Here is a 15467-nt window from a genome sequence, read left to right as displayed (position 1 = left end):
TGTTGGTGAAGCTATGAACTGACCTATGAACTGACCCAGTCATTCCAAAGAGCAATTTGGAACTCTGCCTGAAGGGCTAAGGGATTTGATCTTGCAATACCACCGCTACATCTATAACCTAAAGACATCAGAAAGGGGTGAGGGGGAACCTATCTGTGCAAAAATATTTATAGCAGCTCTTTTTATGGTAGCTAAATATTGGAAATCAAAGGGACGCCCATGAATTGTGAAATGGCCAACCAAATGATAGTATAGGATTATATGCCATTGTGCTACAAGAAATGACAAGCAGGATGATTTTACATGAACTGATGCATAAGGAAGTGACAGAACCAGAACATTGTTCAGTAACCCAGCAACATTATACAATGAACAGCTGTGAATGACTTGCTATTCTCAGCAATACAAAGATCCAAGACAACCCCAAAGGACTTATGAGGAAAAATGCTCTCCACTTCCACAGAAAGAAGTGATACTGACTGAATGCAGATTGAGGCTTCCTATTTTTCAATTTCTTTCTTTCTTTTTCTTTTATTTGAGTCTTCTTGTACAAAATGAATAAATGTTTACATAAATGCACATGTATTACCTATCTCTGATTGCTTATCTTCTCAGGGAGGAGGGGAGGGAGGGAAGGAAGTTGGGAAAGATAGAATTTGGAACTCAAAACTTTTTTTAAATGTTTAAAAAAAGTTTTAATGTTATTGGAGGAAAACAAAATATTTTAAATTATATAAATAAACTAAGCCATTTTGGGGATTTATGAGGCCCTTCTACAATACGATGACAGAAATGGCATGAGGGTACTAAGAATTGCCCAGTTTTTAGGCCATCTGCAAACATTATGCTAGTCACTAATAAATTTCAGTGTGAGATTTCTCATACAGCATCGAGTTGCAGGTCAATGGAAGATAATTCACAAGTTATATAAATTCCTCTTTTTGTCCAGATCTGTGATTTCATCTTTCCCAATGAAGAAAGTCCTAGCATTCTGAGACCACTTTTTTTTTTTTTTTTTGGGGGGGGGTAACTGAGTCTTAGAAGTTGCCTCAAGTCACACAGGCCTGGGTATTCAGAGGAGGGACCTCAGGGCAGATTCTCCAGGGTCAAAGGCCAGCTTTCTTTATAGAGCATCATGGCACTTCTCCATGAAGCAAGACTTATAAAAATCACACCTAATGATTCACTTCACCATATACACTAGCTCCAACACTACTGGGACGGCTCCAACTGCCAGTAGGTTTCATTTTCTTCATCTACAAAAGAAGCTTTGACTCAATGGCCCATTTGGTCTTCCCAATTCTAAATCCATGGTCTTGGAATTCTGTTTTTACTTGCTGCATTTGGGGTGAGGGGAGGGATTGAGCAAGGTATACATTTTGTGTGTGTGCACATACTCCATTATAGAAAAATAGCATGTAAAGTGAATTTAGGTAAGCTAAATTACCTTTTTTTATCTATTTACCTTGCTTATTTGATCTTCCTGAGTGAGCCAAGTATTTAAAGGCATTTTGGAATGAATCCTTGAACAGAATGAATTTTTATAAGTCAAATACCTGAGTTATCTCCTCCCTTTTTCAAAGGAAATGAGTTTAGATATTTGTATAGTAAATGTACTTAATGGGATGTGTTGACAGAGGGAAGAGGCCACAAGCTTTGTTTAAGAAGTCAGTCTGTATCCCAAAGAGATCATAAAAGAGAGAAAAGGACCCCATGTGCAAAAATGTTGGTGGCAGCCCTTTTTGTAGTAGCAGCAAACTGGAAACTGAGTGGATGCCCATCAGCTGGAGAATGGCTGAATAAGTTATGGGATATAAAAGTTATGGGATATTATTGTCCTATAAGAAATGATCAGCATTTTTTGGTAGTAGCAAAGATCTGGAAAATGAGTAGATGCCCATCATTTGGGGAATGGCTAAATAAGTTGTGCTATATGAAGATAATGGAATATTACTGTTCTATAAAAAATGATGAACAGACTGATTTTAGAAAGGCCTGGATGATTTACATGAACAGATGCTGAGCAAAACAAGCAGAACCAGGAATATATTGTACACAATAAAAGCAAGAATATACAGTAATCAACTATGAAAGACTTGGTTCTCAGTGGTTCAGGGATCCAAAGCAATCCCAACAGACTTGGGACAGAACATGGGACAAAAAAAGAATTAAGGAAACTGAATGTAAGTCAACACATGTTCACCTTATCCTTTTTAATCTCTCCCACGGTTCTTCCCTTTTGTTCTGATTTTTCTCTTCAAACATGACTTATAAAACAATGTAAATTAAAAATAAATAAATTTGTTTAAAAAAAAGAAAGAAAAGAAATGAGCAGACTGATTTCAGAAAGGTCTGAAGAGACATGAACTGATGCTAAATGAAGTGAGGAGAACCAAGAGACATGGCAATAATAAAATTATGTGATGATTAACTGTGATGGACTTGACTCTGTTCAACAATAAGGTAATTCAAGACAATTGTGATGGAGAGAGCCATCTATATCCAGAGAAAAAACTATGGGGATTGAATATGGAGCACAACACTGCTGTTGTCTGCTTGATTTTTATATGGAATTATGTCAAAATATGTCAAAGAACTGCATATATTTAACCTGTATCAGATTGCTTGCTGTCTTGGGGAAAGGGGAGAAGAAAGAGAAAAATCTGGGAAACAAGGTTTTTCAAAGGTGAATGTTGAAAAATATCTTTGCATATATTTGGAAAAATAAAATACTGTGTTTTTTTTTTTTTTTAAAGAAAAGAAGCTAGAGCATAAAAATTATGTAAAAAATCAGAATCTGATCCACATCTTCTCTGAGCAGTTGCCTCTAGAAAGTAACTCCTGTTTTCTCAATATCTTCAAGCCCAAATTTATTGCCCTCTCCTAATGACATTGACTCTGAATACCTAAAGTAGGGTTATCTTTTGGGGGGAGATCTCAAGACCCCTTTATATTCTTAAAAATTATACTGAAAAGTTCAAAAAGCTTTTGTATATATGGGTTATATATTTACCAATATTTACCATATTAGACATAAAACCTCATAAATTTTAAAATCTTCATCAATATTCATTTTAAAACAATAATAAATTCATTAGATGTTACTATACTTTTTATAAAAACTAACTTCATTCCCCCCCAAAAAAAAATTGTGGGGAAAATGGCTTTATCTTTTTTGCAAATCTCTTTAATATCTGGCTCAGAAGAGGACAGTTGGATTATCTTATCTGTTTTTGTCTTCAATCTATTGCAATAAGTTGTTTTGGTTGAAGTAGAAGAAAATCTGACCTCCCAGCTATGTAGTTAGGAAAGGCCTTTTAATAGGCATATAATATTTGATATTGTCTTGACCTCTTGGATCTCCTGAAAGGGCCTCAGGGACCTTCAGAGGACCTGTACTTTGAGAGCACAGGTCTAAACCATCACCTCAGCCAAACAAAGAAGGAGAAAATAAATACTCTATTACTTTATCCACATTACAACAATAGCTAGTAAAACAAGCTTAACTGCTATGGATTCATCTTCTATCCTAATGATATTGTTTCCAGATATTGTTTCCTGCTCTCACTAAATGAGAAACCACAGGTGCTGAATGTTGCATATACTGTCTGATGTGCCTGCTGTTATCAAGTGTATCTGAACTGTTTTTCTTTGTAACAAGGGGAAAGAATCTCTTTGTAACAAGTTTGGCAGACAGTAATGAGTATATTGGGAAAAGTTCCTAATGTGAGAAACAAATGGCTTCAATAAAATTTGTAGAAGATTTAAGACACAGAAAAATATGTTAGAAATTGAACTTACTTGAGTAATACTCCTTCAGCAATCATTGTAAACAAAATGGAGAACCTTCTCAAGACTGTAAACATTGGCAAACTATAAAAGAAAAACCAGAAGCCAAAATAAATGCAGTGCTTTTCTTTTATGATTTAAGGCAAATGATCTCTGGTTCTGCTAAGCTGACTGGCTCCTTTCCTTATGAAAATCTCAACTCCACTGACCCAATCATTTTCCAAAGTACCCCACTCCAATACTGCTTCCTGCCCTGCCCCATCTATCCATAATATACTCAATTTTACCTAAAATCTGAAAAATAAATTTGGTTCACCTAGTCAAAAGTACTAAAAGAAGGTGAAACTCTCAATTTAAGCTGGATGAATCTATTTCTGACATTTAATCTTTGTCCATTATTTAAATTATTCGGTGACTGATCTCAGCATTCCCTTTGTCTAAAATGTTGTCCTTTCTCTTCCATCTGCCAGATCCCTATCTATCCAGCCATTCCCCAGCTCAAAGACCACTCCTCCAGGTAGGTATTTCATCTCTACCTGTCTGACTGAGCTTTACAAACAGTCAATGCTCAGGAGAAATGCAGGTGTCTCTCTATGGCCGGCCCCTGTCTGTCTCAATGGAAATATCACCAGTACTGGATTCGAACTCAGAAAATCCCTTCACTTTCATCAGCTTCATTTTGTTTCTCTAAAAGAAGGAGACTGGACAAGATGGGCTCTGAAGTCCCCCCTCCCCAACTCTAGCTCTAGGACGTGGATTAAAATCCCGATGTTGCTATTTGCTGTATTTTTCAATCCTTTCAGTCATGTCTGCCTCTGTGGGACCCCATTTGGGGATTTCTTGGCACAGACACTGGCGTGATTGCCATTCCCTTCTCCAGCTCATTTACAGATGAGAAAACTGAGGCAAACAGGGTTAGGTAACTTACTCAGGACCACACAGCTAAGATGTATCTGAGGCCAAATTTGAACTCAGGACAATGACTCCAGGCCCAGCACTCTATCCACTGTGCCAATTCATGGTGTACCCTTGGACTAATTATTTCACCTTATCTCTAAAATGAGAGGGATGGACTAAAAGGCCTCTGAGATTTCCATATCTGTAAGTCCCTTCACCTCTCTTTACCTCAGTTTCTCCTTCAGTCATTTGAAAAACATGATTAGACCAAAGATATCAAATATGAACCCCATTTGGCCCTTAGCACTCTAAATATAGCCCAGACCAGATTAAAATGTAGCTGGGAAATAATTAGCAAAATAAATTAAAAAATAGTAAAAAAAATAATAATGTTAATAAATGTTTTTTCTAAATCAACTTGCAGTTTCTTGCTTTCTCAATGAATAGGAGAGGAGATAAAGGAAGAAGGAAAATTTGAAACTTTTAACACTATTTATCAGTGTTTTCTCTGATGTTTTCTCTGTGAGTTTGACACCAAGGGTCTAAATGGCCTGGGAGGCCCCTTCCAGGCCTAAATCTATGAAGAGAGTTTTCTATCACAATAATCTGGCTTCCATGGTTGCCCCACCACCTTCCCCCTCCAATCTCCCTGAGATACATCATTTCCTCACATGTCATTTCTCCACAAGACAAAGTCAAGGGAGGGTGGTGGATGAGCCCGATGTACTCTGCCATGGCTAGATGGAAGCTTAGTCACAGCCCTTTTTGAGGGGTATTCCTTATACCTGAATCTTTAAAACCATACAGACCCCTTTCAGTTAGAGGAGTAAGAGACGGGTGTGGCAGGCCTATGGGGGAACAGGGACACTCTTTCTTCACCACCGAGGACAAGCAGTCTCTGCTAAGGTACTGACAGTAAGAAATAAGTCAGCAATGGGATATTTATATTAGGACTTTTCATGAGGCCATTTAAATTCCCCTATGGAGGGAGGGGCAGAGAAGGGAACAATATTAGCTTCACTAGCCTCTCCTCCAATGTTATTTTTATACACTGATACAAGAATTCCAAAGTAAAATAAATAACTGCTCTAAATAACCTTCATGAGAATGGAATGGAAACTGTCTCAACTCCATCGTCCTGTACTTTGATTACCCACTCCTCCCCTAAGACAACCTTTAGTTCAGTGGAAAGAACATTAGGTTCTACAGCAATATTAATTTTTTTGAAAAATCTAGCATTCATATAGAACCTTCATGACTGAAAGGACTGAACTACAACAAATTTGATATTTTAACCCACGTTCTAGAGCTAGAATTGGGAGATACCTCAAAGTCCATCTAGTCTAATTTCTTTTTTATAGAAACAAAACTGGAGCTGATGAGTGAAGCCACTTAGTTTTCTGAGTACAGCTTAAGTGCTTTAGAAATCTTATCCCATTAGATCCTTATAACAACCCTGGGAATAGGAACTACATTATCCCCATTTTATAGCTGATAAAACTGAGGCAGAGGTTAAGTGACTTGCTCAGAATCCCTCATCTGGTAAGTGACTGAGGTTGGATTTGAACTCAAGTCTTCCTGATTTCAGGCTCAGCACTAGTTCTGATACCACTTTTGCTGCTTACTTCCTTTGTGATTTTGGGAAAGGCATCTTGTCTCCCTGGGCTTCAATATCTTCATCTATAAATAAATCCTTTAGGCTTTTAATATAGTCTTTGAAATTTCTATCAGCCCTAATTCTAGAACATTCTTGGACCTCAGTTTCCTCATCTGTAATGATGTAGATGGCCTCTATGTGCTCTTCCATGCTTCAGTTTCCACATCTGTAGAAGAAGGAGGCTTTTCTCTAAATGGACCTCTGTGATTCCAAAGATATTTCTGTGATCTATGGTCAACTCAACCCTTCCTCATTGCCTTCAGATGTGAAAAAATGACCAGAGAAATCCTTTGTAAATAATGGTGCTTCCAAGAACCCCCCAATCCTGCCCCCATCCTGATTCCCCTCCACTGCCCCACGGGTTGTTGGCATGTTGGCCACTTCCATAGGATCTTAAGAACATACATTATATTAATCTCACTAAAAAAACAGGGAAAAAATAAGTCATACTTCAGTTTCTTTGTGCTGAACAGTCCTGTGATTTGGTTCCCAAAATACAGTAGAGGTAGTGGAAATGTCTAGGAAAAAATGGAAAAGGAATAACAAAATAATCAATCAGTAAAGAGCTGAAATCCTGGGGGCCTTTCAAAAGAGCAGCAGTTTTCATTATGTGATCAAGTCCTTTCAGTGTGCATAAATCATATCAGCCTCCTTCTACCCCAAGCCAACCAATCAATATTGCTCTCCCCTCTCCTCCCTCCCCCCCACTGTGGTAACTCTTAAGAAAAAGTGAAAGTTGCAAAATAGCAAAATATATTAAAAAAAAAAAACCCTCAACCGCATCACTTACTTAAAATACAATTTGTGCTTATATATCAAGAAAAAAAAATGCGATGCTATCCCATCTTCATTAGGAAACAGAAAAAGAATTAAAAAAAAAAAGGCTATAAGAAAGCATAAAACATCTGATAAACTATCTAGAGAAATTTAAAAACTAATAAAAAGAGCAAATTAAAAACAGAACCAACTTCCCATTTTGTTTTTTAATAATAATAACAATAAAGCTTGATTCTTTTTTGAAAAGCTATTCAATTCTTCCCCTTAAAACCCATTTTAAATTAAGACTCGTTCAGAGTTGACTGTTTTCAGTTTGTAAAGAACAGATGGCTATGAACAATGGCTCTTCAAATGAGCTGGGGAGTACTCTTCATTCATTTGCTCGTATTTACCTTCCGAGGTATATTTCTGTCAAAGTCAGGAAACTTTACTACCCTGAGCGCCTTTCCCACCCAGAGGACGATCACCGTGGCCAGCATCTGTGCAGAGAACAAGCATTCACTGTTCAACAAGAAAGCCCTCTCCATTATTTTAAACTCCACAAACCACTTAATTCTTGAGATTCCAACTCACCTGGCCAAGTCCAACACATAGTGAGGAAGGAAATCTGTGCACACGGTGGGGAAGAAAAGAAGGGGAAAAAAATGGTCAGCAAAGCCAACAGAAGCGTTTGGGAACATTACAATTACAATAGAAAGCCGGGACTTTAAGCTAAAGGAGAAGTTTTGCCCTTCAGCTAAGGACAAACAATGAATTTCCTGCCGAAAAACTCGCCCGGCTCGAGAGGCAAAGCAACCGCCTAGGCTGGGTAACCAGTCTGGGCTTGTGTGGTTGCGGTGCCAGTTGGTGCCCTCAGGAAGTTAAGATACACCGCCACTGGCTTAGCGCCTTCCCGACCTCAAGAAATATGCTCGCCTCTAAGTAGCGAGAAACAAGATTAAAATCACTAGAAAATCGATCTACAGATGCAAGCTATGGCACCTTGGGAAGGCACAGAGCGGCTCCAGAAAGGCAATGGCGGGGTGGCCGTGGTTCTAGGTCCCCTGGACTCCCATGCCCATGCGAGCAGTCCTTCCCAGGGCCGGGCGGACAGAAGGCTCCGCCGCAACTTTGCCCCGGTACTAAGTAACTGATCACTTTCCCTGCCATCGATCAGTCTCACCGCCATTGATCAGGTTCCCGTTTAAAGGGCTCTGCAGAGAAGGCGACGGAGACTGAGCTTCCCCAACCCGTGGCAAATTAAGATTTCCCTCCGTGCTTCCGCCTCCCCCTCACCCCCGCTCCACGCGGGGGACGAGGTGACATTTGCGGAGCGGCAGCCACGGGAGGTCGGGGTTCTCCCGTGCCCACCCACGCCCGCGCGCCCACGGGCAGCAGCAGGCACGATTCGGCTGAGCCATGGCAGACAGGCTGCCTCCGCCGCCGCCGCCGCCGCAGAGAAGGGGATGGGCGGCTGCCGCCTCCGCCGCCGCGGCTCCTGCGTCCAGGCAGCGCACGGGTTAAGGTAAATCCCCTTTCCTGGCTCGGGCTGAACTTTGTTAATCTTCAACTTTGGCAGCGGCGGCGCAAAGTCCACGGCTCCCGCCCGCCCCGCCGCCGCCCGCCGCCCGCCCCGCTCCGGGCAGCCTCCGCCCGGCCGCTGGCTACCTGTAGCTGGTGAGCACGCTCTTGTTCACCACGACGATGAGAAAGGAGCTGACGCCGTAAAAAACGGCGGCCAGCAGCTTCAGGAACAAGGTCAGCGTTTCGGCCGACGCCATCCCCAGCTCCTCCTCATCTCTGGCAGTGGAGGATCTAGCGGGGGCTTCTCCTTTAACCCGAGCATGCTGACGTCTATGAACTTCCGCCATGGCTGGGGCCGCCGCCGCCGCCGCCGCCGCTGGAGCTGCTGCTGCTGCTGCTCAGTCAGCTGCTGCCGCTGCTCGGGAGACCGCTGCACAGCCTCGCAGAGCAGTCTAGGCAAAGGCACCTCCGCTGGGAGGCGCGCGCTCCTGGGCAACACGGGAGGGCGTGAGCCCGAGGGGCGGGGGAGGAGGGGGAGGTGGAGGAGGAGGGGGCGGGGACGGATTCTTCAGCCCAGCGGCCGGCTCCGCCCCCGCTTCTTCAGTCCGAGAAGGCCGGAGAGCCGGCGCCGTCCTCGGGACCGGGGCACCTGGGCTCCCCGGCTGGGGCCGCCCCCCGCACTATCTCGGGCCGGGGTCGGGCTCCCTCGCCCCTCTCCGACCGAGGTGCGGCAGTTCATTTGCCAAGTGACAGAAAAGGGGGAACCTCTGGACCAATCTCCGATGGGAAGGGAGAATAGGAAGGGAAGCTTCTGATTGGAGCATTCTCGCTCTCCTCCTGTATCCCTCCTCCTACGTCCACAAACACCGTTCTCTGCCTCGCCGCCTCCTCCTCCTCCTCCTTCTCCTCCTCCTCTTCCTCCTCTTCCTCCTCCTCCCCTTCCTCACACAAACACACTCTTCTCTTCTTCCCCCTCCCTCTCCTAGGTAGAAGGTAGGGGCTTTAGAGACCATCTAATCTAATTCCCTCAATTAACTAAGAAGATTTAGCCAGCACCTGCTAAGAGCAAATCCTCCCTCTACAAAGGAAAAAACCCAAGCCCCAAGAGCTGATAGAATTTGTCCCGTTCCCTCAGGGGGCTCCCACCTTCTGCAAGAACTCTTCCCATTCCTTCTTGAAGCCTTCTCTCTGAGAACATAAAGTAGACACAAGGTAATTTAGAGAAGGGCAAAAGCCACCACGGGGATTCAGGAAAGGCTGATTTCCTGATTTCCAGAAGGTGGTAGGTTCCAATTAAAGTCAGGAAGACCTGAGTTCAAATTTACTTCAAACATTTGCTATCTGCATGACCACTAAGCAAATCAGTAAACCTCTGTTTGCCTCAGTTTCCTAATTTGAAAAATAAAAAAAATATCACCTACCATTCACTATTGTTGTGAGGACAAAATAACTGTAAAGCACTGCACACACTTTAAAGTATTATATAAATGCTAGTTACTGGCCCAAGGCCAATTTTCTTAAGGAAAAGTAGAGATTTTAAAAAGTAGAAGTGAGGAATGAGTATTTTCTAGGCATGGGGACAATTGGAACAAAGGCATACAGGAGAAAATCAACACCATATATGGAGGCCAATTCCGTTGGACTTTAGTGTCATGAAGGAAGGTAATGTTTAATAAGACTAGAAAAATAGGTCAGAATCAGCTGTGATGGACTTTATTTTTTTTAATTTTTATTTAATAATTACTTTATATTGACAGAATCCATGCCAGGGTAATTTTTTTTTTTACAACATTATCCCTTGCACTCATTTCTGTTCTGATTTTTCCCCTCCCTCCCTCTACCCCCTCCCCTAGATGGCAAGCAGTCCTTTATATGTTGGATATGTTGCAGTATATCCTAGATACAATATATGTTTGCAGAACCGAACAGTTCTCTTGTTGCATAGGGAGAATTGGATTCAGAAGGTAGAAATAACCCGGGAAGAAAAACAAAAATGCAGATAGTTCACATTCGTTTCCCAGTGTTCTTTCTTTGGGTGTAGCTGCTTTTGTCCGTCATTTATCAATTGAAACTGAGTTAGGTCTCTTTGTCAAAGAAATCCTGTGATGGACTTTAAATGCAACCTTGGACCCTAGAAATCATGAGAGCCATTGCACTTTATTGAATAGAGTAGTGATATGGTCAGATCTAGCCATTAGGAAAATCACTTTGATAGTCCGGTCAAAGGTAGCGGGATCCAAAGGGTAGGTAAGATCCAAAGTACAGAGAGAACAATGAAGAGGCTGTTGCTGTTATCCAGGTCAGAGGTGAGGGAGGTAGGAGCAAGGGTGGAGGCTATGTGAGGGTAGAGAAGGGGACAGACGCACCAGGTGAGGTAGAGATAGAATAATCAAGTTTTGGAGATTTATTGCATGGGGTGGATGAGCGTCTAATGAGGATGATCCTGAGGTTGGGAAACTGGCAGACAGGAAAGATGGCGGCACTTTCCATAGAAACAGGGAAGCTGGGAAGAAGAGTGATTTGGGGATAAGATGATGGTTTCTGTTTCGGACATGTTGAATTTGGGATACCTACCTGCATAGCAGACAGGTAAATGCTTATTAGGTATATTACAGTAGGGATTCCTTTTAATAAATAATAATGAGGAGGAGGAGGAGCATTCATATAGCAGTGACTACCAAGTATCAGCTCTACAACAGTAATAGCTAGCATTTATAAAGAACCTACTATGTGCCAGCACATTACAAATATTTTCTCATTTGGTCCTTCTTGGGAACCTTGGGAAGTAGATGCTAATTTTTTTTCTATTTTACAAAGAGACAAACAGAGCTTATGTGACATGCCCAGAGTCACATAATTGGTAAGGGTCTATTCAGATTTGAACTCGGGGCATCCATTGTTCTTTCTTTGGGCATAGGTTAGAATAGAGCTCCTTTCAAACTCAGATTCTAAGTTTCTGTGAAACAAATGATCCAGCCTAGCTCTGACCAAAGGACTGGGAGTCTTAGCCAGTTAATCCAAAGGAAAGTTCGGAGTAAGGAAACCTGAGTTCCAATCGTGGCTTAACTCATGTTACCTTAGGCAGATAACTTCACAGGGCCTCGGCTTTCTCATTATTATTCTCATAAATATATTTCTCATATTACAGAATATGTTGTTGGACAAGACCTCAACAATCTTGATTCAACCAGACTCCGAAGAATCCCCACAAAGACCCAGAAACTCCCATCTCCTGAAGCAGCCTCTTCCACCTTGGACAGCTCTCCTTGTTACATTTGTTGTTGTTCAGTTGTGTGGCTGCTTTTAAGATTTTCTTGGCAAAGCTACTGGAGTGATTTGCCTTTTTTTTTTTTTTCTCCAGATCACTTTATAGATGAGGGAACCAAGGCAAGCAGGGCCTTGTGAGTCCAAGAACACAGTTAGAGCAACTGGTATTGGATTATAACTCGTCTTCCTGACTGCTAGCTTGGTGGTCTATCTGCTGTATCACCCAGATGTCCCTCATTGTTATATATCAATACAGCCTCAATAACCATCCATTGTTGCTAGTTCTTTCCTTTGGGACCAAGAACAGCAAATCTTATCCCTCCTAGAGGCTACCAGGTCCCCTTTTGAGTCTTCACTTCTCCAGTTTAATCAGTCCCACTTCCTTCAATCTATTATCAAATCTCATGAAATCAAAGGCTCTCATTATCCTGATTATGCCCCTCTAGACATTCTGCAGCTCACCAGGTCCTTACACCAGAGTGCTCAGAACTTAACAAACTTATCTAGATGAGGAATGACAAAAATAGAGTCCAGGCCCTATTCCCAGCAGTAGTGGATAGAGAGCAGGTCTCAAAGCCAAGAAAACCTGGGATTCAGCTCTACTGCTGATACAGTTGGGCTGCGTGACCCTGATCTAGTCCCCTAACAGCGTTGTAATCTTGGTTGCTGTCAAAAAGTGCCAACTATTAATCTGCACTGCACACAATGCTTAATAAATGCCTAATGGATTTCAATAAAGGAAATCAGAGCATCTGGGTTCAAATTCTATATGTAAGGAAACAAGCATTTAGCAAGCACCTACTATGAACCAGCACTTCACTAAGTGCTTTAGAAATATTGTCTCATTTGATCCTCACAACAATACTAGGCAGCAGACCCTATTATTATCACCATTTTATAGTAGAGGAAACTGAGGCAGATTAAAGTTAAGTGATTTGTCTAGGGTTACACAACGAGTAAGTGTCAGACATTCCTGATTTGAGGGCTAGTACGGTACTCTGTCCATTGCTGCTTCCCGGGATGATTGAATTGGCCCAAGGCCAGCCTTCTCTAGTGGGCTTGAATTTAACTGACCTTCAGACGGGCTCTCAATGATACTTAATGAGTGCTTCCTGTGTGGTTGGTTCCCTCCCTCTCTCATTCCCTACAGAAGCCATTTCCAAGCCTTGTCTCTCACTTCTGTCCTCATTCAGGAGATTGGAGCATCACGGCACAGATTAAGGGCTGGGAAGGACCTCTAAGGCCATAGAGTTCAGCTTTATCATTTCCAAGGGTCCTCAAACTTTTTAAATAGCAGGCCAGTTCACTGTCCTTCAGACTGTTGGAGGGCCGGACTATAGTAAAAACAAAAACTTTGTTTTGTGGGCCTTTAAATAAAGAAACTTCATAGCCCTGGGTGAGGGGGATAAACGTCCTCAGCTGCTGCATCTGGCCTGTGGGCCGTAGTTTGAGGACCCCTGATTTAGGCTGAGAGAGATTGAAGGGCTTGCCCAGTGTCACGAGAGCTCCATGTCATCAGCCTGGAGTGGTCAGACCTCAGTTCAAATTGGCTTCAGACAGTGACCAGCTGTGTGACACTGGACAAGTAGCTTACCCTTGTTAGCTCTCAGTTTCTTTATCTATTAAAAAAAGGGGATAGACTCTAATATTCCATCCCATTTTAAAGTCCATAATTCTCTGTTATCCAGGGGGAAGCCATCTTGACTAGAAGGCAGAAGAGGGAAAACATGAAATAATGCTGGAAAGATTGATAGGAGAAGCCAGGCTGAGAAAGGCTTTAAATTGACACAGGAAAGGGAATTTACATTTTATGGAGGCAAGAAAGCCACTGAAAGTCACTGAGTGTGGGACTCATATGGCTAGATGTCCTCCTTATGATGGACAGGAGAAGACTGGAGGCAGGGAGGTCATAGTGGGAGCTCTCACCAGGTAAAAAGCAATCTGATCATGAAATAGGGTATTGGCTATGGGGGGTGGAGGTGGAAAAAAGGAGATGGATAACAGAGATTTATTTTCAGCAGCAGAATTTAACTTGACAATTAGCATAGTTCCATAACTATCTCCAACAATGCTGGATACCTTGGGGATATGGCAGATGGTCCAGGAGGTTGTTGGAGGGAAGGAATCTTACAAACAAGGCAGGCTGTGTAGGGAGGCAAGTAGCAAGTGAAGAGAGAGAGCAGAATGAACCAGGGGAATAGGGTGGACTCAGCTTACTCAAAGTCAAAGGGCTCAGCTTAAAGAAATGCCCCAAAGAAATGGGGCAGAAAGAAGGGATAGATAAATAAATAGATATCCATGTATATGTATATACATACACATATGTATATTGTTTGTGTGTATACAATATACATACACAAATAAATCCATAACAAGAAGTATGGAATAAATACATATTTGAGATTACACAAAAATAAAAGAAATGGTTAGAACTATCAGAAGAATAAGAGAAAATAGTTTTGAAAGTGAATTAAATTGAAAAACAAGAGTGAAAAAGAAAGAGGGGAAGTCACTAGGAAGAAAAAAAAATCAGGTAAGAGGGAAAAATAAGAAACAAATTAATCCTCTGAGTCATAGATTTACAAAGAACAGACTTTTCCAATGAGCACATGTAAATGAAGACCGAAACTGGATGTTTCTCTCTCTCTCTCTCTCTCTCTCTCTCTCTCTCTCTCTCTCTTTCTCTTTCCCTCTCTCTGCCTCTCTCTCTCTCTCTTTCTTTCTCTTTGCGCCTCTCTCTCTCTCTCTCTCACAGAAGTTTTGCATTTTTCCATTTGGATTAAACTAATTATTGACTCTATTCAAGTATATCAACAAGCGTACAAATCCAGATTCCTTGGAGAATTATAATCCTTTTGTATTACTTGTTCAACCAGTCTTTCTTTCTGTTACTCACTCTTAATGACATATTCAGACACCAGTTAGAAATGCAATAACAGTTCTTACAAACAAACAAACAAAATTGGGAGGAGAGGGATGGTAGTTTTATGTGGAATGGAGAGATAAGGTGAAGAACTTACAGGAATGTGTGAATTCCTTTTCTGTATTTTATTTTCATTATTTCTGCGTCTCCATGACCTGCATAAGTACAATATGTACAGGCCCATATTTACTTGAGCCTTGGCCAGCTATAAACATATTTACTTAGCCTGAACTGATGACATTTATCAGTATTTGACATTTATCGCTTTTAGACTATTAATTTAAACATTGTCTGATTGATTATCTAAAGCCTGAAGGCCTGATTTTCTGTTTCCTAGAAATAAGGTGATTTAAGGGAAACAAAAACCTTCCATTCCAATCTCTCCAGTTAGCAACAACCAATTAGATGCCTCCCCCTCCCCTTCTCAATGCTTTCTTACTTGTGATGTAATCTCTTGTATAAAAGCTGAGTATCTTTACTACTTCTTTAGCCCTCCTACCTTGAGCTTTCTCTCTCCCTTATCTCATGGTACGACTGCTCATCCTTATGAGGATTCAATAAACAATCTTCCTGCTTTCTACTTTGAGTAATCTCTGAGTAGTCATTTTGGGTAAGGGTCTTTTTATGTCCCACACAGTTTAACACTCAATGTCA

General features: G+C 41.6%; 1 protein-coding gene across 1 annotated transcript in view; it reads right to left on the bottom strand.

Annotated features, from left to right (window-relative positions):
* Positions 1–10342, bottom strand: part of SLC35D1 (solute carrier family 35 member D1) — a 56168-nt gene extending 45826 nt beyond the window's left edge. Inside the window, exons 1-5 of the mRNA XM_051999472.1 lie at positions 8768–10342; positions 7694–7727; positions 7513–7599; positions 6794–6861; positions 3802–3873 (exon numbers count right to left, since the gene is read on the bottom strand). Coding sequence (XP_051855432.1) covers positions 3802–3873; positions 6794–6861; positions 7513–7599; positions 7694–7727; positions 8768–8970 — 464 coding nt within the window. The 5' untranslated portion in view covers positions 8971–10342. The remainder of the gene's footprint in view (positions 1–3801; positions 3874–6793; positions 6862–7512; positions 7600–7693; positions 7728–8767) is intronic.
* Between the last annotated feature and the right edge of the window lie 5125 nt (positions 10343–15467).

Source organism: Antechinus flavipes, chromosome 4 (assembly GCF_016432865.1).
Source record: "Antechinus flavipes isolate AdamAnt ecotype Samford, QLD, Australia chromosome 4, AdamAnt_v2, whole genome shotgun sequence".
Classification (NCBI taxonomy): Eukaryota; Metazoa; Chordata; class Mammalia; order Dasyuromorphia; family Dasyuridae; genus Antechinus; species Antechinus flavipes.
Note: the sequence above shows the minus strand (reverse complement) of the source record. Positions and strands in the feature narration are given on the sequence as shown.